The following is a 24660-nucleotide window of genomic DNA, read 5'->3' on the forward strand; positions in this document are numbered from 1 at the left end:
ACAAAGCCCTGCTGTTTAAATGATAAATTTGTTGTTCACGTTTTGATTGTGGCAAAAAATTCTCTTTTTTATTTGAAAAATTGGAAACCTTCAAATGTAGTAAACTATTTTTCACACTGTTGCCATTGTACAAAATTAAAACTCAGAATTAATTCAAGCTCGGAAGTCGGATTTTCCCCAGTTATTGATAAGTTATTTCCAGACTTTTATTTATATAAAGATAAGAACCGCTGATGATTTTGTAAACGAATGTTATTTAATTGACCCAAATATCACAATGACGTTGAAAACAACCTCAGACACGAAACCATTCGCCATTCTTTGGATCTCCTTCTCAATTCTCTTCTGCTTCTTGTCTCTCGTGGCCTACTTTGAGCCCAATTGGATCGTGACTAGGTCACGTGACACCAGTTTGCCCGCCAACGATGACGTTGAAGGTGGCGATAACTGGAATGATAGACTGACTGTTGACCGGGTTGCCACATTTGGAATCAACCAGGTGAGGCCTTACTGTTCAATTTTGTTTTTGTTGTGCAAGAGCGGACCAAATGCACGAGTTTCTTTCTGCAAACAAAATTATTTGAGCATCAGTACGCTTTCGGAAAGTCACATCTGCTCACCAGCCATTGCTCATTGTACGCAATATAACCCTAGCCTAGACCTCGATCTATGAAAAGACCATATGTTCGGCCTGAAAAAGGTATGAATAGACCATGCTTGACCCACAAGAGCTATGAAAAGAATGTTTCCAGACGTTTTTAATCAACTCTACTTTTTCCGACCGAAAAACTAAAGCTGAAGTTTTTGCTCGATCAGAATTGGGCGCTTAATTTTTCCATGGCCAATACAACCGAGGAGTAAAAATAGCACCGATCAAAAGCCAAATCATAAGTCAAGAATATATTTTTTCATTGCACTTTTATCCTCAAATGTCTAATTGCAAAAATTGGGCGAACAAAATTCTCCTCATGCGTCTTTCTTCATTTCTGCCTCAAAATATATACGTGCAAAAATGTTGCTCGCCATTGCTTATAAGATAGTCAGCGCCTATGATCCTTCATCTCTTGCGATTCTGAAGAACATTAATCAATAAATTTTTCTCTGTGTTTTTTTTAAATCATAACTTACAAAAAAAACAATTTTGGAAGGGGAAATATTTGAATAACGCCACATTTTAAGCATATCTAATTGAAAAAGGTTATTACAATCAAGGTACCTAGTTTCAATCAATTAAGTAAAGTGACAAAATAGTCCAGCAGCTTTAACTGCTTTATCATAATTTTTTATCACAAATCGACTCTTGTATTTTGAGCTGCGATTAAAAAGTTTGTAAATATCAAGGTGAGTGAATCGACGATAAATTGAATGATAGTCCAAAGTTTTTTCAGTCCAACGGTTCAAAAAACATTATTATACATATGCTAAATTGAAGTTGGTGACCCAAAATACTAAATTTTTGGTATTTCAGATTAATAGTAGTAAAACATTTATTTTTGGATGAAATCTAATTTAACTAGTTGAAAGTGTTTATACGTTTTTTATTTTTTAATTTTCAGAAAAATTAGTGAATACAATTTCATTGGAAAGTTCTCGATGAAATTCGATTTGTTAGGTTTTAGGTCCTCATATGCTGGACCCATAAGAGTTATGAAAAGAAATATGCTAGACGTTTTTTTTCACCTCCACTTTTTCCGACCGAAAAATTAAGCTGAAGTTTTTTGCTCGATCAGAATTGGGCGCTTAATTTTTCCATGGCCAATATAATCAAGGAGTGAAAATTGCACCGATTAAAAGTCAAATCATAAGTCAAGAATATATTTTTTCTTTGCACTTTTCTCCTCAAATGTCTAATTGCAAAAATTGGGTCGAACAAAAATCTTCTCATGCGTCTTTCTGCATTTCTGCCTCAAAATATATACGTGCAAAAATGTTGCTCGCCATTGCTTATAAGATAGTCAGCGCCTATGATCCTTCATCTTTTGCCATTCTGAAGAACATTAATCAGTCAATTTTTGTGATTTTTCAAATCATAACTTACAATAATATACAACTTTGGAAGGGGAAAAATTGAATAACGCCACATTTTAAGCATATCTAATTTAAAAAGATCATTACAATCAGGGTACCTAGTTTCAATCAATTAAGTAATGTGGCAATGTAGTCTTACAGCTGTAGCTGCTTCACCATAAAATTTTTATCACAAAATTCTTTCATTTTTTGTATTTTATGATTGCTCGAACCTTTTTTTATATTGCACTTCGATGATATAAGAGAAAAAACCTAAGTTATCTTCGAAATAGTTCATGTTGCGGATGATTCTGTTATAATAACTAACAATAAGGACTCAAATGATCTAAATGACAATCAAACCCAAATTATTGTGGTTAATTTGACAAAAAAACTCTTCCATGATTTGAAGCTTATCATTTACAAAACAGAGTTACTGCAGATCAAAAAATGAACAATTTGTTGCTCAATTGAGCTGCGATTAAAAAGTTTGCAAATATCAAGGTGAGTGAATCGATGATAAATTGAATGATAGTCCAAAGTTTTTTCAGTCACAACGGTTCAAAAAACATTATTATAAATATGCTAAATTGAAGTTGGTGACCCAAAATACTAAACTTATGGTATTTCAGATTAATAGTAGTAAAACATTTATTTTTGGATGAAACCTAATTTAACTAGTTGCAAGTGTTTATATGTTTTGTAATTTTCAGTAAAAATAGTGAATACAATTTCATTGAAAAGTTATCGATGAAATTCGATTTGTTAAGTTTTAGGTCCTCATTCAAAGCTTCGGAAAATTTGCGTTGAGAAAACCCACCAACTTTTTATTTCAGTACGCTTTCGGAAAGTCACATCTGCTCATCAGTCATTCCTTATTGCAGGCTATATAACCCTAGCTTAGACCTCTGTATATGAAAAGACTATATTCGGCTGGAAAAGGGTATGAATAGGCCATGCTGGATGTTTTTTTGTATTGCACTTCGATGATATACGAGTAAGAGGAAAAACGTCATTTATCTTCCAAATAGTTCACATTGCGGAAGATTCTGTTATAATAACTAACAATTAGGATTCAAATGATCTGAATGACAATCAAACCCAAATTATTGTGGTTAATTTGACAACAAAATCTTCCATAATTTGAAGCTTAACATTTACAAAACAGAGTTACTTTAAATCAAAAAACTAAAGAATTTGTTGCTGAAATGAGCAGCGATTCAAAAGTTGTAAATATATAGGTGATTGCATCGATGATAAATTGAATGATAGTCCGAAGTTTTTTCAGTCACAACGGTTCAAAAATCATTATTATAAGTATGCTAAATTGAAGTTGGAGACCCAAAATACTAAATTGTTGGTATTACAGATCAATAGCAGTAAAACATTTTTTTTGGTTAAATCTAATTCAACTAGTTGCAAGTGTTTATATGTTTATTTATTTTCAGTAAAAATAGTGAATACGATTTTATTAAGAAGTTATCGATGAAATTTGATTTGTTAAGTTTTAGGTCCTCATTCAAAGCTTTGGAAAATTTGCGTCGAGAAAACCCACCAAGTTTTTATTTCAGTACGCTTTCGGAAAGTCACATCTGCTCATCAGTCATTCCTTATTGGAGGCTAAATGAACCTAGCTTAGACCTCGATATATGAAAAGACCATGTTCGGCTTGAAAAGGGTATGAATAGGCCATGTGGGACCCATAAGAGCTATGAAAAGAATTGTGCTAGTGTGCTAGATGTTTTTATTCACCTTCACTTTTCCGACCAAAAATTTAAGCTGAAATTTTTGCTCGATCAGAATTGGGCGCTTAATTTTTCCATGGCCAATATAATCAAGGAGTAAAAATTGCACCGATCAAAAGTCAAATCATAAGTCAAGAATATATATTTTTATTGCCTTCTTCTCCTCAAATGTTTAATTGCAAAAGTTGGGTCGAACAAAAATTGTTCTCATGCGTCTTTCTGCATTTCTGCCTCAAAAAATTTACGTGCAAAAATGTTGCTCGCCATTGCTTATAAGATAGTCAGCGCCTATGTTCCTTCATCTTTTGCGACTCTGAAGAACATTAATCAATCAATTTTTGTGATTTTTTAAATCATAACTTACAATAACTTATAACTTTGGAAGGGGAAAATTTAATAACGCCACATTTTAAGCATATCTAATTTTAAAAGATCATTACAATCAAGGTACCTAGTTTCAATCAATTAAGTAATGTGGCAATATAGTCTAACAGCTGTAGCTGCTTCACCATAAAATTTTTATCACAAAAATTTTTCCGAATTTTGTATTTTATATTTGCTTGGACCTTTATTATATTGCACTTCGATGATATATGAGGAAAAACCTGAGTTATTTTCGAAATAGTTCATATTGCGGAAGATTCTGTTATTATAACTAACAATTAGGATTCAAAGGATCCGAAAGACAATCAAACCCAAATTAATGTGTTTAATTTCACAACAAATTCTTCCATAATTTGAAGCTTAACACTTACAAAACAGAGTTACTGCAAATCAAAAACCTAAAGTATTTGTTGCTGAAATGAGCTGCAATTAAAAAATTGTAAATATATTGGTGAGTGCATCGATGATAAATTGAATGATAGTCCAAAGTTTTTTCAGTCACAACGGTTCAAAAAACATTATTATAAATATGCTAAATTGAAGTTAGTGACAAAAATACTAAATTGTTTGTATTTCAGATTAATAGCAGTAAAACATTTGCTTTTGGATTAAATCTAACTTAATCAGTTGCAAGTGTTTATATGTTAATTAATTTTCAGTAAAAATAGAGAATACAATTTCATTGGAAAATTATTGCTGAAATTCGATTTGTTAGGTTTTAGGTCCTCATTCAACGCTTTGGAAATTTTGCGTCGAGAAAACCCACCAACTTTTTATTTCAGTACGCTTACGGAAAGTCACATCTGGTCATCAGCCATTCCTTATTGGAGGCTAAATAAACCTAGCTTAGACCTCGATATATGAAAAGACCATGTTCGGCTTGAAAAGGGTATGAATAGGCCATGTGGTACCCATAAGAGCTATGAAAAGTATTGTGCTAGATGTTTTTATTGACCTTCACTTTTCCGACCAAAAATTTAAGCTGAAATTTTTGCTCGATCAGAATTGGGCGCTTAATTTTTCCATGGCCAATATAATCAAGGAGTAAAAATTGCACCGATCAAAAGTCAAATCATAAGTCAAGAATATATATTTTTATTGCCTTCTTCTCCTCAAATGTTTAATTGCAAAAGTTGGGTCGAACAAAAATTGTTCTCATGCGTCTTTCTGCATTTCTGCCTTAAAAAAATTACGTGCAAAAATGTTGCTCGCCATTGCTTATAAGATAGTCAGCGCCTATATTCCTTCATCTTTTGCGATTCTGAAGAACATTAATCAATCAATTTTTGTGATTTTTTAAACCATAACTTACAATAACTTACAACTTTGGAAGGGGAAAAATTGAATAACGCCACATTTTAAGCATATCTAATTTTAAAAGGTCATTGCAATCAAGGTACCTAAATTCAATCAATTAAGTAATGTGGCAATATAGTCTTCCAGCTGTAGCTGCTTCACCATAAAATTTTTATCACAAAAATTCTTTTAAATTTTGTATTTTTTATTTGCTCGGACTTTTTTTTATATTGCACTTCGATGATATATGAGGAAAAACCTGAGTTATTTTCGAAATAGTTCATATTGCGGAAGATTCTGTTATTATAACTAACAATTAGGATTCAAATGATCTGAATGACAATCAAACCCGAAATAATGTGGTTAATTTCACAACAAATTCTTCCATAATTTGAAGCCTAACACTTACAAAACAGAGTTACTGCAAATCAAAAACCTAAACAATTTGTTGCTGAAATGAGCTGCAATTAAAAAGTTTGTAAATATATATGTGAGTGCATCGATGATAAATTGAATGATAGTCCAAAGTTTTTTCAGTCACAACGGTTCAAAAAACATTATTATAAATATGCTAAATTGAAGTTAGTGACAAAATTACTAAATTGTAGGTATTTCAGATTAATAGCAGTGAAACATTTACTTTTGGATTAAATCTAACTTAATCAGTTGCAAGTGTTTATATGTTTATTAATTTTCAGTAAAAATAGAGAATACGATTTCATTGAAAAATAATTGGTGAAATTCGATTTGTTAGGTTTTAGGTCCTCATTCAACGCTTTGGAAATTTTGCGTCGAGAAAACCCACCAACTTTTTATTTCAGTACGCTTTCGGAAAGTCACATCTGGTCATCAACCATTCCTTATTGGAGGCTATATAACCCTAGCTTAGACCTCGATATATGGAAAGACCATGTTCGGCAGGAAAAGTGTTTGAATAGGGCCTGCTGGGCCCATAAGAGCTATGAATAGAATTATGCTAGACGTTTTTATTCACCTCCCCTTTTTCCGACAAAAAAAAATTAAGCTGAAGTGTTTGCTTGATCAGAATTGGGCGGTTAATTTTTCCATGGCCAATATAATCAAGGAGTAAAAATTGCACCAATCAAAAGTCAAATCATAAGTCAAGAATATATTTTTTCAATGCACTTTTCTCCTCAAATGTTTAATTGCAAAAGTCGGGTCGATCAAAAATTGTTCTCATGTGTCTTTCTGCATTTCTGCCTCAAGAAGTTTACGTGCAAAAATGTTGCTCGCCATTGCTTATAAGATAGTCAGCACCTATGTTCCTTCATCTTTTGCGATTCTGAAGAACATTAATCAATCAAATTTTGTGATTTTTTAAATCATAACTTACAATAACTTACAACTTTGGAAGGGGAAAAATTGAATAACGCCACATTTTAAGCATATCTAATTTTAAAAGGTCATTACAATCAAGGTACCTAGCTTCAATCAATTAAGTAATGTGGCAATATAGTCTTCCAGCTGTAGCTGCTTCACCATAAAATTTTTATCACAAAAATTCTTTTAAATTTTGTATTTCATATTTGCTCGGACTTCTTTTATATTGCACTTCGATGATATATGAGGAAAAACCAAAGTTATCTTCGAAATAGTTCATATTGCGGAAGATTGTGTTATAATATTTAACAATTAGGATTCAAATGATCTGAATGACAATCAAACCCAATTTATTGTGGTTAATTTGACAACAAATTCTTCCATAATTTGAAGCTTAACATTTACAAAACAGAGTTACTGCAAATCAAAAAAACTAAACAATTTGTTGCTGAAATGAGCAGCGATTAAAAAGTTTGTAAATATATATGTGAGAGCATCGATGATCAATTGAATGATAGTCCAAAGTTTTTTCAGTCACAACGGTTCAAAAATCTTTATTATAAGTATGCTAAATTGAAGTTGGAGACCCAAAATACTAAATTGTTGGTATTTCAGATCAATAGCAGTAAAACATTTTTTTTGGTTAAATCTAATTTAACTAGTTGCAAGTGTTTATATGTTTATTTATTTTCAGTAAAAATAGTGAATACGATTTTATTGAAAAGTTATCGATGAAATTTGATTTGTTAAGTTTTAGGTCCTCATTCAAAGCTTTGGAAAATTTGCCTCGAGAAAACCCACGAACTTTTTATTTCAGTACGCTTTCGGAAAATCACATCTGCTCATCAGCCATTCCTTATTGCAGGCTATATAAACCTAGCTTAGACGTCGATATATGAAAAGACCATGTTTGGCTGGAAAAAGTTATGAATAGGCCATGCTGGACCCATAAGAGCTGTTGAAAGAAATATGCTAGACGTTTTTATTCACCTCCAATTTTTTCGACCGAAAATTTAAGCTGAAGCTTTTGCTCGATCAGAATTGGGCGCTCAATTTTTCCATGGCCAATAAAATCAAGGCGTAAAAATTGCACCGATCAAAAGTCAAATCATAAGTCAAGAATACATTTTTTCATTGCACTTTTCTCCTCAAATGATTAATTGCAAAAGTTGGGTCGAACAAAAATTCTTCTCATGCGTCTTTCTGCATTTCTACCTCACAAAATTTACATGCAAAAATGTTCCTCGCCATTGCTTATAAGATAGTCAGCGCCTATGATCCTTCATCTCTTGCGATTCTGAAGAACATTAATCAATCAATTTTTGTAATTTTTTAAATCATAACTTACAGTAACTTACAACTTTGGAAGGGGAAAAATTGAATAACGCCACATTTTAAGCATATCTAATTTAAAAAGATCATTACTATCAAGGTACCTAATTTCAATCAATTAAGTAATGCGGCAATATAGTCTTACAGCTGTAGCTGCTTCACCATAAAATTTTTATTTTTGCTCGGACCTTTTTTATATTGCACTTCGATGATATAAGAGTAAGAGGAAAAACCTCAGTTATCTTCGAAATAGTTCACATTGCGGAAGATTCTGTTATAATAACTAACAATAAGGATTCAAATGATCTGAATGACAATCAAACCCAAATTATTGTGGTTAATTTGACAACAAATTCTTCCATAATATGAAGCTTAACATTTACAAAACAGAGTTACTGCAAATCAAAAAACTAAAGAATTTGTTGCTGAAATGAGCATCGATTCAAAAGTTGTAAATATATAGGTGAGTGCATCGATGATAAACTGAATGATAGTCCAAAGTTTTTTCAGTCACCACAGTTCAAAAAACCTTATTATAATTATGCTAAATTGAAGTTAGTGGCTAAAATTACTAAATTGTTGGTATATTTGATTAATAGCAGTAAAACAATTATTATTGGGTGAAATCTAGTTGCAAGTGTTCATATTTTTATTAGTTTTCTTTAAAATTAGAACATACAATTTCATTAAAGTTATCAATGAAGTTTGATTTGCTAAGTATAATGTCTTCGTTCACTGCTTTCGAAATTTTGCGTAGAGAAAACCTGCCAACTTTTTATTGGCCTAAACCACAGAAAAAGATCTGAATTAAAAGAACCACTTAAATAAATCATCAACTAAATATAGCTTGTTAAAACAAGATTTAAAATTTGACTATTCTGTACGGCCATTTCCAGAGGCCTATGGGATTTAATATAAAACTTCAAACCTAACAAAATGTAACAACCGAAGTTGTCTTAGACGTGCGTTTGTCGCTTATGAGTTTATTGCGTTTGTCAATCCAGTGAGGATTGAATTTTTTCTTGACCAACTAGTTGCCAAAATGTCTAATTGCAATTATTGGGCACTGTTTAATTCACAGAGTCCTTTTAAAAAAAAGCTTGTATTAGGTTGTTTGTTTGATGGACCTTATGGCTATGGATATTTGGAAAACACAAGATGTTGAATTTTCTGAAAGCATTTCGGTAGTTAAATACAACTAATAGAATTTCATGTTGTAGATGAGGAGGAAACACATTATTAAAAAATTTGCCTGCTTTTACTTTCCACCAAATCTTTTTAATTGGGAGCGTTGGTAGCATGTTTTAATAGCTTAACTAAATTGCTGTCCAGAGAAACTTCAAGATTTTCTTCTAAATTCTTCAACAACTTATGCATATTGGAATTCACTGATTACTCAGGAGTGGATCAGGAGATGATCAGAATTTTTCGGGAACACAATCCTACAAGTTAAACCAGCATTTGATAAATTGGTCTGATTCTGAAAAGATATGCCTCACTTCAGTTTGTAAGCATGACACAATATATAAAACTACAGCCACCTATTTCGCTGTGTTATTTGCTTGGATTCGTGTTTGACCATGTTTTTTTCAAGGTTTTTTATATACTCAATTTGTCAGCACTTAAATTGTGAGAATGTAGTGTAAAATATCTAATCTTTTTTTATTTTAAGATTGAAGATGTGCTAAATTAAAAGGGGCAGAGTGCGATGGATAATTTTTTTCAGCGCTTTACAACGCCTTTCTTCGAAAATCTGTGCACTTTTTTCAGTATACTTATATAATTTCAGAACTTGCCAAAACCCAAATTTAGCACTTTCACTACATTTTTTACATCAATTCGGCACATTTCTTTTTTAAAATGTGACACGTCTTTCAACAAATTCCTTGCATAACTTCAAGGCTTCAAAATTTCAGAAAAAATCTTACATAATTTAAACATTTCAGAAAAAGAGAGATTTTCACAACTTTCAACACATTTCTTACTTAAAAATTTTACGAGCAATTTATTGCCCACAATTAACGTAATCAGTATGTACGCTCCTTCATATTTTTAGCTCTGAAGAGCCATTTATCAATCAAAAATCTGCGTCGTTTTCTTTTATATGATAATTCATATTTTTGAAAAAGAGAACCACTGAAATGCGTCAGATTTCTGTCAGGGCTAACGGAAGGAAGACAATTGCACTTAAGCTAACTGGACTCATTTAATTAGGTTTTGTTGCAGTACACTCCAGCTGCGATACTTAATCCGATACAAGCAAAATTGTATTAAGAGTTGATAAAGTTCTGAAGTCTTTTGGAATTGTTTCAACTGTTTTTTTAAGTTGGACTACTCCAGTGCAATTCCCTCCAGTCTTGCTCCGGCGCTGCCGATGTACAGAAGCAGAAAAAAATTCAAAATTGTCCGAAATTGCCATTTTCCAAATTGTGTAAGCAGAGCGCTAAAAATGCCTAAGATAAGTATTAAAATTGTGTAAGAAAAGTGGTGAAAGTATTGGGAGCATTTGTAAGAAATTCGCTGACAACCGCTGAAAAGAATATTTTTCAGCGGACAATTCTTACAATTATCCGCTTGATGTGCGGACAAGTGCTTAAATTATGTAAGAAATGTGTTTAATTTTGAACTCATTTAGCGTGTGATTTTGCAAGAACTATCCGCCGCAAAATATTTTTTTTCAGCGGTTGACAGCGCATTTCTTACATACTTTTCAGCGAAAACCTCGGCCTGGGTAGCACGTTGCAAAGTTTTGATTATGTTTGCTAAGATAAAAGTATCAATAGCTTACCTAATAGTTTCGCATTTTTGAACAACAATGTCAACTACGTACAGATTGCAGATAATGAACCAAGAACAGTAGCCCGTGGAACAACTTGACACAAATCAATCAAATCAGATGTTTAATCATTAAAAATTGTTATTTGTACTCAATCCCTAATCATTACATATCTTTAAGACATTGTAATAAAGGCATAATGACATGAGCAACAAAGGCGCCTTATATACTGGCTAGAGTCCTAGACAATATCACGGTTTCGTACACAGAAACTTATCAAGATTTTTTTTCATTTGGTTTCAATGGTCACAATCTAGTTTCTTTTAATTTTTTTCAGAAATGCTCCGATCTCTCAACTTCCATATTTGGTCACTCCGAGACCTGTTTTGGCTCAGCTAAGAATGCAGATGACGTCACGAAATTGAACGACTATTTTTACTGGTCGTGGGTGTGTGCCTCGGCAGCCACAGTGGGTGCAGTGTCTCTAATTGGGCTAATCACCCTCAGGGTTTGTCTGGGTACAAAGTGGGTTTTCGTCCTCATCAGCGTTGCACACCTGTTGTCGGGTAAGTTAATGTTGATGATGCTTATTCATGTGCTACGAATGTGCTCAAAAAATTACCAATTTATGTGATCAGAGAGCTGAATGTGCTGAATTCCAAATTTTCAGAAGCGCCAAAATTATATAAAGAATGTGTTGAACTTTTATTCGAAAAATGAGTTGAGAAAAATAAATGAGCTGAGAAGTGGTCAAAATATTTATAACTCGCCACTAAACATACAGCAGGTCGTTTTAGGCTTCAACTTAAGTTATGGCCTTTCACGATCCAAATAGTCCATACTGGACTATGGCTGGACCCACTTTTTAATTCTGGACTTTTCCTTGACCTGGATGTCATGCTCGACTTTTTTCACTTCAAATTTCCCACGCTGGAATTTTGATTGACCCTATTCCGCAAATCAAAATCCTGAATAGGAATTGGGTCGAGCTATTGTCACACAATTATTTGAGCAATATTTTTCAGCTAGACTTTAGCAGGACCCAAGTTAAGCAAGCTCGCTGTTTGCTTGTCGGAAACCGCAACACTCAGATTTTCCTGACTCAAGTTCTTCACGCTGGACTAGTGCTCCACCTGTTTTTTTTACACCGGACTTTTGCCTGACCTTTGCTCTCGACTTCTACTAAGCAAGAAAAAATTGAATTAGAATCAATTCGAGCTGTTGTCAAAATTCTTTTCATGAGCCTGTTTTTACCCGCAAAAATTTTACGGGCTCTTGTTTTCCTCTTTAATGATTAAAATGCTGTAACCAATTATGTTCCTTAATCCGTCGCAGCTCTGATGCAAAATTTTTGTATGAAAAAATGTATGTCGTAGTTTTTTTAAGGGAAAAAGACTAAAAATATACAAGGAGGCGCGGTGATGTGCGATCGCATATAAGGTTCCAACCCCGCTCATCATTTTTCGGCATAATTGTCTACCAAATGATGAACTGATAGAAAAACCCAAAAAATATTTTCGGGAATCCCAAAAAACCCAAAAAAAACCCACAAAAAAACAAGTACTTTTCAAAAAAATGGTTTAAGAACGAAAAGATAGCCTCCAAAGCAAATAACTCAGTGGAGTAAAAAAAATGATGCACTAGATTGATGGGATATGCCAATATTAAGAAAGCGAATTAAGACGAACAGCAAAATCAAACAACAACAACAACAACAACAACAAACAATAATTTCATCAAAAGCTTTATGTCGGTTTTAAAAAGAAAACTTAATAACAAAGTCAACATACCGTCAGATAAAAATAAACTAAACAAAATAACTTATAAATTACCAGAAGATGATATGGGACCAGTCCATAAAAAGGATTGGTAACAATTAGACAAAAAGAACAAAAACAGTAAAGTTAAAAAGATCGCTAATTTTTTCTTAAAACAATCAACATCAAAGTAATGAAAACCATTAGAAATCAAGTGAAATATCCTCAAGTTTACAATTACCAATGTTTCAATAGAAGGGCATTAGGACTTGTCCTTATTCAATTTATTTGGCTAAAAAGAACAACAAAACGACAACGAACAAAAAATTCAATAAAAACTCAATTAAAACTTTCAAGAAAAGGCTGTCAAAGCTGTAAAGCCATATTTTGGCCCTCAAATCGCGTTAGATTGCGCTTTCTTCAACAACTCGAAATGCAGTAAGTGGCCTATTTTTTTCCAAAACAAAATTACCTCAAAAAAAGCCGTTAATTACAAAATGAAATCTTTAAATAGGTTCATTTATTCTTCCATAAGAAGCCCTTGAGACCTGCAGTTAGCCAGAGTTTATGATACGTCTACAAAATGAACGTAAAATGTGTCAAAAATCGCAAACTAAATTGATTTTTTTGTTGAACACCTTGTCGAAGCCAGACATAATGAACGTAAAAATATTGGATTTTGTGACAGCGCTCTCTTTTGAAATCTACCATTGAAATCAATAATGTCACATTTGACCTGCAATTAACGAGACTAGATAACGAAAAGACATTAAAAAGAACAAAATTGCGAAGTTAAATAGTTTTTTTTTGTTTCGGTAAACAATTGATTTCAAAGTAATGAAAGCCATGAGCTATAGTCTAATATCAGAATATCAGCTCATCTATTTTCCATAAACGCCAATAAAACATGCCGTTATACAGGAAATTTCTTACGACTAAAACGACAATTCTCAACGACAAAACCGAATTCTTTTTGGATTGTGGCAGTCAAAGATTGGCCCGAAATTAGACCTGCTAATTTGTTCATTAGGAACACCTAATTTTTCGAATGTTATAGACATAGATAAATTGTTAGCTATAAACTCAAAAATAATCAACGAAATAATCAACGTTTTTGATAATCAACGAAAAGTTAGCAAAGCGGCAAAGTTTTAATTACAGAGCACTCTCAGCAGAAGTTGAAGTAGGAATAGCCCCCTTTTTGAGTCTACAAAGGTTGTATTTGTATTGTTGGAGGGTGTACTTCCTGAAAATTGAACTAAAGTGGACTGAAGTAGCTTATTTCGTTCTGTTTTTGATGAAAAAGGCTGAATTTTGAAACATTTTCCCAAAACTTTGGACAAAAAAACTAAATCAAAATAATCAACAATACCTTTTTGTCTTTATAAAAAAAACAACACTATTTTTATGAACTTTGACAAATTTTAGCAAAATTGACGAAAATTTAGGCAAAAATTCCGGAAAATGGGAATAAAAACAACGGAATTCACTCTACTTTTCTCAAAAATTTAAACCTCGATAACTCCCTGTTAGAAACGAAAATTAAAAAAAAAAATTAATTCCATATTCTCTGCTGGACGAGCTTTCTAATGATACCAGTCTCAACTCTCTACGATGATTATATCGATCGACGAAAATTGAGTTTATAGTCCCCCCCCCCCCTCAAGAGGGGTCGGAACAACAAAAACGACATAATAATTTAGGCTCCATAACTTTTCCAATCAGGTAAAATCAGATAATATAAATACCTAGAATATTATACCTAGAAAAATTATTTATAATCAGTCCAAGTGCGGCAGGTTCGATCCAAAATTCCTATAGACCATCATGCAAAATTCTCAGTTCCAAAGTGATATTGTAAACAGTCTTGGCAAAAGGAAGTCGCATTGAAATCCTAGACCATTGATCATGTACATCTTTGATTATAGATGGAAAAAAGTCTTTGCTCGAAAATTGAAGATCCCCGGAGTATGATGGCAGAGCAAATCAGCGCTTAGTCACTCCAGAGACCTTCCGTTTCTTAGGATGCTCTCTACTCTGTTCATGTCACAATTTACACCGGCCAGTCTTGGTTTTTGAATGTTTTGCGCTGTGTTTATAGATTATATCAACTTGCGATATATATATAGTAAACTTCAATTTTTTCGACTTTCTAATAGCAGATGGCTCAAACTTTTGCAATAACAGATTCTCATCACTGTCTTATGACGATAGTTCTCACTCTAATAATAATTTTTCAACGAAAGTAGTTTCAGTTATAAGTTCGGTTTACAAAATGGATATACCTGCAAGTTCTTACTTTTGTTCTAATGTACTGTTTGAAAATGCAGAAGAGTAAAATTTCAGAGAGAAAATCATCTCAGAATCAGAATGTTTGTCATAGGCTAATCTACTGACTCAGTGTCTGTTCATAACTTAATTTACTTTGATATGCTCTGATTCCGGGAACAAATCAGGAAAAATCACGATCTAATCGAAATCATAATCATTATCTGAATTGTTCTGAAACCTGCTCTGAAGTAAACTGAATTTGATCGAATTATCATACAACTGTCCGAAAATACTCAAGTCGAGTTAAAAACTGATTTTTGATGCCCTTCCACTGAGAAAAGAATGCGTAAATTAATGAACAATTGCAGCAAAAATTTCAATAATGCGCTTAAAACTAACTGCTACAATACAAACAGTTTCAACTGAGCTCAGTTTAATATTTACAAATGCCTATATATTCTTGTCGTCTTCTGAATTTCTTCTAGGCTCAACAGTGAGGGGACTCTGTCGCCCATAAGATCGATCAAAAAAATAAACCAAAGGTTTGGAATTGGTGAAGCAAGGGTTACTTTGTTATTCTGCAATTTCACCTCTTCCACTCATGTATGCTGTTGCAAATTAGATTGCCTTGAAATAAGTAAATTCACAATAGGGCTCATAATATCAATTCTATTTATATTGATAACAAAGGTATGAGAATTGCACATCAATGGAAAAGACAAACTCAAGACAATTTATATAAGTAATTAAATTAACAATACCAAAATCTGTGGTTCACTTCCCAAATGAACTAAATCAAAAACGCTCACAGTAGCCCAACTGGTCTTGCGATTACAAACTTCCAGAGTTCAGTCTCAATCCCAATCTCTTCCTTGCTTTTCACACCATCTTTTAAAGTTTAGTCTCACTAAACCAACTGCTTTTTCTCACTTGTGCGAATCCAAACTTCTGAATTTCTCCCAAAATCTCCAACGTCTCTCTCTCTCTCTCTAAATGTCTGTTTCACTTCAATTTATACTAAACCAATACGCTCTTATCTTATAAAAAAACAAACATTAATCTCTTAAGTAAACATTGCAACTTTAATTTAAATCTACTACATTTTGTAGGAGATTTAAATTAAAGTTGCAATGTTGCTGCAATCAATCCCTGTCAAAAAAATTGCGTTGAATAAATAACTAAATTCAACCCTAAACCAAAGATCAATTGTAATTTTTCAATTTTGAAACTATTTCATGCAATTCACAAGTTAAAAACCGCCAAAAAGTGTAATATTCCTGAAAGCCCAAAATTTCACCTCCAGGGGTCAATCAGGGGTCATTCCTCCAAAATGAGGGGTCAAGTTGATAAAACTATTTAGTGTCCCGGAAAATCCTCTCATAGTTGCACCTACTCACAACATTTCATGGCCTAACTCCCACTAGAACACCAGCAATGACTGCGCACTCTTTTCGTTGACCTACTGGATGACCCCAAATTTCACAACTTAATAACTCGGGAAGTAGTGGTCAAAACGTCTTCGGTTAAAAACTTCTAGTAAATATAGGGTGCCACCAATTTGACTGTCAAGTTTCATGACCAACGGATCAGCCATTTCGAGTCGTTCGCAGTTTGAAAATTTTTAACGAGTCGTGGGTGCCGAAAACTGAAAAATCCGAGTTCGTCAAAATTGACCGGGGTGGTTATTTTTTGTCACTAACTGTCTCAGGTTATCATATTAATACCATTTCAAAGTCATTCGGCCGCTCAAACAGGCCAATTTTTGGTTTTCGGGACTCGGGTCGCCCCGAAGCACCGACTTCCGGTCTGAATCTGCGGTTAAAAATATCACCAATCGAAAACGCTTAAAAAGTTACACTAACACTCCAAAAATCATAAGGCTACTACCAATACTCCACCAGCAACTCAAATTTTACGTTCCGCAGCACCGGCGTGCGCTAGTTCCGTGAAGGTTGGTGTGGATCTAATCCGACCTCAAAATTGGATTCCTCGTACCCAAATTAGTCTATCCCCCAAATTTCAGGTCAATCCGACTTCAACTTTTCGAGAAACCGCTATTTCAATTTAAGTGCTAACTGTCTTCCGGTAAAAACGGCCTAATTACCGCAAAAGACACCAAAGTTTTCCTAACCCTTTTCCATGATAATCTCATACATAACTTTAAACATAAAACACATTGCAACCTTTAGTCAGCCGTATATCGCACTCAAACCGTCAGTTTTCCATTCAAAATATCGAAAACCTTCAAACCGCACCATTTCCGGTGCTAATAACTCGGAGTTGGGTTGTTGGATCGGACCAAAATGTATACCAGCCTGAGCAGACCATTGGGTGTACATGCCATTAATATTTGTTAAACGTCCACTTAATATAACCTCCATGGGGGAGGGCGGCCAAGCTCTGCTTGGTGGTGTTTCGAAAAACTGATAAATTGCCTTTTTATTTCCTCTAAATCAACAGAACTCTACTTAAACAACTCAGATCAAAAAGGTGTGACCTGCCACGCATCCCTATTATATATGGACAATAATCAGGGGAACATCCTCACCAATTTTCAGATTCCAATGATGAACATATTTTAAAAACCGAGGGTAACAGGTTTGCGAATGCCCATTATTTATTTCAAATTCTTACTTCAAATTGAAATTCCAATTCTGTTCAAAGTGTCTAGTTCACTTCAAATCTTAGCTCTAGTTTTCTTTTAAATTTAAATCACTCATTTGGACTTTGGCCTGATGCACAAATACAACTTTGCTAATTAATCGAAACATATCGACATTTCAATATCATTTTGTTCATCAATTTGTCTGTTTAAGATATATCACTCAACTCTCCTACCTGGCGCCTTCGAAATAATAAGCCTTTAATAACAAAAAAGCTAAACTCAAATACCTAACTTAACTTAACTTAACCAACTTGACCTAAATTATCTAATTTACTCTCTCTCACCCATGTCATTTTAATACATTCTACACTCCTCCCTCCTAGATTATTGTTCTCCCGAATAATTGCAAGCCGTTATCCTGTGACCTATCCGATTGACCTACTCCTAGGTAGTTTAACAATAGTCATTCTAGTGAAGTGAACAACTTAGCTTTAGCTCCGGTTTAATGTAAACTAATTGCACAAAATTTTGAATAGCGGTTTATTAAATCAGATTTGAGAACACTGTCGCATTTTCACATTTTAACATCTTCTACCTAATTCATAAACATTGATTTCTGATCAAACTCTATTGCCTCTGACATACATCTACCCAGGGAACCCAAAAATCAATAAAGTAAAAAAAATCTAAGAATAGATCTACCAGAACTATACATTTCCCTAAATCATCTTATTTCTTGAAAAAAAAATTGTAAGGCTATAGTGCTTGATCAACTTGTCCTAACAAGTCAATTTAAAACAATATAGGTAAAAATTGGTTAAAAAGGCTTGAATAACTTAGCTGTCAACGTCCCTCTCATCATACGTCGTGCACTTGTACACGAAAATCTTCTTCCTCTGATGCCTGAATGGATGTCCACCTCTTATTCCACTCTAGCTACCATTTCTCCTGTAATCCTACCATAACTGCTGTCTTGATGCTTCCAAACGGCTCCACCTCTCCTTGCGGCTGGACGATCGGTTCTTCAGCAACAGCTTCGCAATCTCCGGAAATCTCGAAGCAATCCCTTTATCCACTTTCTGCTCAACTGCCAGCGAAAACCCGCTAGAGTACTCCCTCCTAGGCTGCTGGTCGTCATGAACCCAACTGTGCAACACGGTAGTCATTTAATTGTGATCGGATTTTCCTGTTCTGTCAACTCCAGCACTGTCCTCTTGATGCTCATCCGTTGGTTCGACCGAAACACTACCATTAAGCTGACTTTCAATCAATTGCGATTGCACCCATTCCTCCAACTCCATTCCCAACTGTGCAAAATTAGTTCGGTCAATAGCTGCAATATTGCTTAGACCCTTCTGTGTTTCAGATACCAGCTGAAGATTAATTCCTCTCTGACTTGTCCAATTCTCCAAAGTGTCCACAGTTCACTCACTTCTACGCATTTGTGTCTCGTCAGCCTCCTGTGTTGCATTGCAGAACTTCTGGTCTAGACCTCCGGTCTTCAACTGCATCATGGCCCAGGCTCCCAAAATATCGTTTCTGTTAGCTTTGACACCACCACCAAAATCGCTCGCTATTGCAGTTATGTTGTCGCACGCTACTGAGTTCAAACTCGCGGCAAAACCTTTCTCGCTTCTCGCATCGTTGACACCAAATTCCTCTACATCCGAAAAATCTGTATCCAAAATGTCTTCAAACAAATTGTCATCATCCAACTGTTCATCGCTTAGCTCCCCAGACTCTGCTGACAGTACACAATCCTTCTTCATGGCATGAAGCTCATCTGGTCTACAAGACTCAACACTGCGCTCAATGACCTTTTCTTCTGCCGGATTTTTTCTGAAGCCACAGTTTTCATATTCGCTTAGCGCTGCTCCATAAATTTTCTGATTTATTTGACCACAAATTTCCTCCGTAATTTCTACCTCAGTTCCAGTTTGCACTTCATCGCTGTAGCCTGGAATTCTTGTTCTACTACCACTCTCAGCAATTCTCGTATCTTCCACTTCTCCAGACAGATCTTTACCGAAAGCTCCTCTTCTTGGCAAACCACAGCTGGACCCGATGCCAAACCCTTCAGAACTTCTGCCAGGTTGCCGAAATTGATCAATTAAAGAAATGCAAACGCTACTTCTTGTATCAATCACCTGCCTTTGAGAACACTGCTGTCGCGTTCTCTGATCTGAAGTATTACTGGTTTCACTGAATTCCACCCTACTTGCCGCTTTTCCTCTAACAAACAAATTGTAGCTTCGCTCGTAAAAATTTGGATTGTCAGACAATCGTATGTCAAACTGATACAGCGTCTCGGTCAGTGTCCATGCTTGCTTCCCTAGAGTCGACCGCCAATAACCTCTTGGCAAATCACTTACTGCATTCAAGGCCCACCCACACAACTTTGTAGGCAACCACTTCATCATCTCTTCTTCCGTCCATCCCAGTTTCATGCCAGTGCTCAAATAATGTTCACGCCAATCTTCCCAAACTTCGTACCCTGGCGAAGGAAAACAATTCACCAACTGATAACCAAACATAATCAAACTATTGGTAACCAAATCACAAATGTAAGTAAACTTCCGATGTGCTCTCAGCAGTTTCTCTGACGAGAAATAATGCACGCTCTCCAACTTATTGGAAGTTAAATCACAGCAAAAGGTAACAAAGAAACGAAGCCCACCCAGGAGCGCCAAAGTCGTCTTCTGAATTTCTGCTAGGCTCAACAGTGAGGGGACTCTGTCACTCAGAAGATCGCTCAAATAAAATAAACCAAAGGTTTGGAATTAGTGGAGCAAGCGTTACTTTGTTTTTCTGCAATTTCCCCTCTTCCGTTCTTGAACGCTGTTGCAAATTAGATTGCCTTGAAATAAGTAAATTCACAATAGGGCTCGTAATATCAATTCTATTTATATTGATAACAAAGGTAAGAGAATTGCACATCAATGGAAAAGACAAACTCAAGACAATTTATAATAGTAATTGAATTAATAATACCAATAACTGTGCTTCACTTCCCAAATGAACCAATCAAAAACGCTCATAGTATCACAACTGGTCTTGCGATTACAAACTTCCAGTGTTCAGTCTCAATCTCAATCTCTTCCTTGCTTTTCACACAATCTTTTAAAGTTTAGTCCTACTAAACCAACTGCTTTTTCTCACTTGTGTGAATCCAAACTTCTGAATTTCTCCCAAAATCTCCAAAGTCTCTCTCTCTCTCTCTCCCTCTAATTTTTTTTTCTGTTTACTTTCAATTTACACTCAACCCATACGCTCTTATCTTAAGCAAACAAAACTTAATCTCTTTAGTAAACATTGCAAATTTAATTTTAAATCTATTACATTCATTAGGAGGGCATTGTTTGCTATGCAAACAAACCAAAATCAAATTATGCTCTGTCATTCAACTGATACCAACCATTGTTCAACCTTCTCCTTTTCTTGAGTAACCGACCTTTGGACTCTTATGTAAACAAATCCACTCCACTTTATCTCATATTTGCACTTGACATGTCAATCAGTGTTTGCTTAGTAAACATTGAAAGTCGCTCTGAAAAGTTCTTATACCTCTATTTCCGCTGTTAAATTAACTAGCTGCAATCAATCCCTGTCAAAAAAATTGTGTTGAATAAATAACTAAATTCAACGCTAAACCAAAGATCAATTGTAATTTTTCAATTTTGAAACTATTTCATGCAATTCACAAGTTAAAAACCGCCAAAAAGTCTAACATTCCTAAAAGCCCAAAATTTCACCTCCAGGGGTCAGTCAGGGGTCATTCGTCCAAAATGAGGGTCAAGTTGATAAAACTAATTACTCTCACGGAAAATCCTCTCATTGTTCCACCTACACACAAAATTCCATGGCCTAACCCCCACTAGAAAGCCAGAACTGACTGCGCACTCTTTTGATTGACCTCCCGGATTACCCCCAAATTTAACAACTTAATAACTCGTGAATTAGTGGTCAAAACGTCTCGGGGTAAAAACTTCTAGTAAATATAGGGTGCCACCAATTTGCCTGCCAAGTTTCAAGACCAACGGATCAGCTATTTCGAGTCGTTTGCAGTTTGAATATTTTTAACGAGTCGTGGATGCCGAAAACTGAAAAATCCGAGTTCGTCAAAATTGACCGGGGAGGTTATTTTTTGTCACTAACTGTCTCAGGTTATCATAATAATACCATTTCAAAGTCATTCGGCCACTCAAAAAGGCCAATCTCCGGTTTCCGGCACTCGGGTCGCCCCGAACCACCGACTTTGCGTTCCGCAGCACCGGCGTGCGCTATTCCCGTGAAGGTTGGTGTGGGGTCAAATCGGACCTCAAAATTGGATTCCTCGTACCCAAATTAGTCTATCCCCCAAATTTCAGGTCAATCCGACTTCAACTTTTCGAGAAACCGCTATTTCGATTTAAGTGCTAACTGTCTTCCGGTAGAAACGGCCTAATTACCGCAAAAGACACCAAAAGTTTTCCTAACCCTTTTCCATGATAATCTCATACATAACTTTAAACATAAAACACATTGCAACCTTTAGTCAGCCGTATATCGCACTCAAACCGTCAGTTTTCCATTCAAAATATCGAAAACCTTCAAATCGCACCATTTCCGGTGCTAATAACTCGGAGTTGGGTTGTTGGATCGGACCAAAAGGTATACCAGCCTGAGCGGACCATTGGGTGTACATGCCATTAAAATTTGTTAAACGTCCACTTAATATAACCTCCATCGGGGAGGGCGGCCAAGATCTGCTTGGTGGTGTTTCGAAAAACTGATAAATTGCCTTTTTATTTACTCTAAATCAACAGAACTCTACTTAAATAACTCAGATCAAAAAGGTTTAACCTACCGCGCATCCCTATTTTATATGGACAATCATCAGGGGTACAACCTCACAAATTTTCAGTTTCCAATGATGAACATAACATAAATGTCGAGGGTAACACGTTTGCGAATGCCCATTATTTATTTCAAATTTTTACTTCAAATTGAAATTCCAATTCTGTTCAAAGTATCTAGTTCACTTCAAATCTTAGCTCTCTAGTTTTCTTCTAAATTTAAATCACTCATTTGGACTTTGGCCTGATGCACAAATACAACTTTTCTAATTAATCGAAACATATCGACAGCTCAATATGCTTTTTTTCATCAATTTGTTTGTTTAAGATATATCACTCAATTCTCCTACCTGGCGCCTTCGAAATAATAAGCCTTTAATAACAGAAAGCTAAACTCAAATACCTAACTTAACTTAATTAACTTGACCTAAATTATCTAACTTACTCTCCCTCTCCCATGTCATTTTACTACATTCTACAATTCTATAAGGGATATAACTTTGCCTTTATAGTTTTTTTAAACCGTTTTACGGACATAAAAACTCCATATAAAGAAATTCTTCTTTTTCAGCTCTTTGCTTTGCGGCTACTGTCGTGTTGTATCTGATTGGCTACACGAAAGGCCGAGAAGAGCACCCACACGACTTCTACTCGCTTTTCGGCTACTGCAGTGCGCTTGATTCAACATTTCCTTTTATGGAAGAAACCGACTTTGAACGAGATCGGTGCAGTGTCTCGTGGGCTTTCGTAATTGAGGCGTTTCTGTGTTTGGGCAATTTTGGGCTTTTTGTAGTGGCGATGATTAACGCTGTAGCGCAACGAAAAGAAGTTTCATTGAGCGATTACAAGAAACAATATGCTGAGAAATTGAGTTTTTCTTCGATTTCTTCAGGCAAGTTGTCATCAAAAACTAATTCGTAGGAAAATTTTTGTTGTTTATACACTATGAAGTTCAATTCCGTATCAACTAACATATTTTATTCGGTCAAAAGTGCATACCTTGGAATTTTATATTGGCAATTAATATTTGAACAAATTAAATTGGTGAGTTTGCGTGTCAAACTATGCCTGTTAACATCGTAACTGAATTTATAGTTTTGGGACTTTTTTGCCCTCACCCCCAGCAGGTGCTTGTTAGCATACAAATAGTGCGCTATATACATCAGTGGTAGTCGATCACCAAAATTATTTCTATTATCGATGTTAGCTTAAGTCAACCGCATGAAAAATATATTACTCATTATATATACGGTCTACTAAGTTCAATATAGAGCCGAGATCTATAGCGATCTATAACAATCTGTAATCTCATCATTTTCTCCATCCACAATATGGTAAATAATGCTGTTTAGGTTTCAATCGTAAATCTCTCTCCCTTGATCGTGACCTGATTTCTCAGAAGAAACCCAAAAAACCTCTCTGGAAAACAACGTCAATAAAATTAGGCAAACTTAAACGCGGTTCCAGCATGTCATTTAAACCAAACTTCGCAAACCAGCCAGACAAGCCAGAAACCCGACAGGAAACGTTCGACATTCCAGACATATCAATAACGGGAGTTTCCAACAACCGCGGGAAATTCCGATTACGCAACCGCAGTCCTCTCGTTTCCGTTTCGCAAGAGTTTGATGACGCAATGCTTGAAACTAATGAACAAATTGAGAATTACGTAATAGACAGCAATAAAGTCGTGAACAGAGAAACGAAGAAGCAAAATTCTTTCGGATCTGAGAAGAGCGAAAGTCGAAGAAGTCAAATGAATGTCCAAATTGAAGAATTTTGAACAAATAACTATCAGTTCATTTGTCCTATTATGTATTTTTTGTAAAAATGACCAATTTTTGAGCAATTATCATTATTCTGTTAAATTTGAACGCTTTTCGGGGTAACATACAAGTTATATCATAGTTCTAAAACTAAAGATTTTCGAAATTTACTATTTTTGGTATCAAGGTATGATCATCTGTTATGAGCGGCTTTTACACTTTTTTTCCTTATTCAAGGTGAAACGGAACTGAATGATATGTAGTTGTAATAAACGGATGTTAGTTATGAAGATCTCACTCAACACGATGAGATTATAACTAATTTATGGAGAATTTTGAAGCTATCAAAACTATCCTTTTGCTTCTGAGACATCAAATGATTCTTTATTTGGCATACTATTACATATTGAGTTTCTAGTATCGCCTTATGGTATTTTAGACTGTACCACGTAGTTAGGCATTTCAACAGCAACTTGTTATTATTAAAAAAAATGCGGAACAAATGGAAAAATTAAACCAGTGTTGTTTTTCCGTAATAGCTCATT

The 24660-nt window shown here is 34.8% G+C and overlaps 1 protein-coding gene across 1 annotated transcript; it reads left to right on the top strand.

The window, feature by feature from the left end:
- LOC142349429 (uncharacterized) lies at window positions 1-24301 on the top strand. Its single transcript, XM_075400975.1, has 4 exons — window positions 1-499; window positions 11219-11447; window positions 22921-23241; window positions 23702-24301. The coding sequence occupies exons 1-4, from the start codon at window positions 278-280 to the stop codon at window positions 24130-24132; spliced, it is 1203 nt and encodes a 400-aa protein (XP_075257090.1). The 5' UTR covers window positions 1-277; the 3' UTR covers window positions 24133-24301.
- Window positions 24302-24660: the final 359 nt, after the last annotated feature.

Source organism: Convolutriloba macropyga, chromosome 11 (genome assembly GCF_964194025.1).
Source record: "Convolutriloba macropyga chromosome 11, txConMacr16.3, whole genome shotgun sequence".
NCBI classification, from domain to species: Eukaryota; Metazoa; Xenacoelomorpha; order Acoela; family Convolutidae; genus Convolutriloba; species Convolutriloba macropyga.

Bases quoted from the DNA above. Each gene is read 5' to 3' on its own strand.
- LOC142349429 (XM_075400975.1), top strand. From the start codon at position 278: ATGACGTTGAAAACAACCTCAGACACGAAACCATTCGCCATTCTTTGG. The intron at 500-11,218 runs GTGAGGCCTTAC...AATTTTTTTCAG, and splicing joins CCACATTTGGAATCAACCAG to AAATGCTCCGATCTCTCAAC. The intron at 11,448-22,920 runs GTAAGTTAATGT...CTTCTTTTTCAG, and splicing joins CGTTGCACACCTGTTGTCGG to CTCTTTGCTTTGCGGCTACT.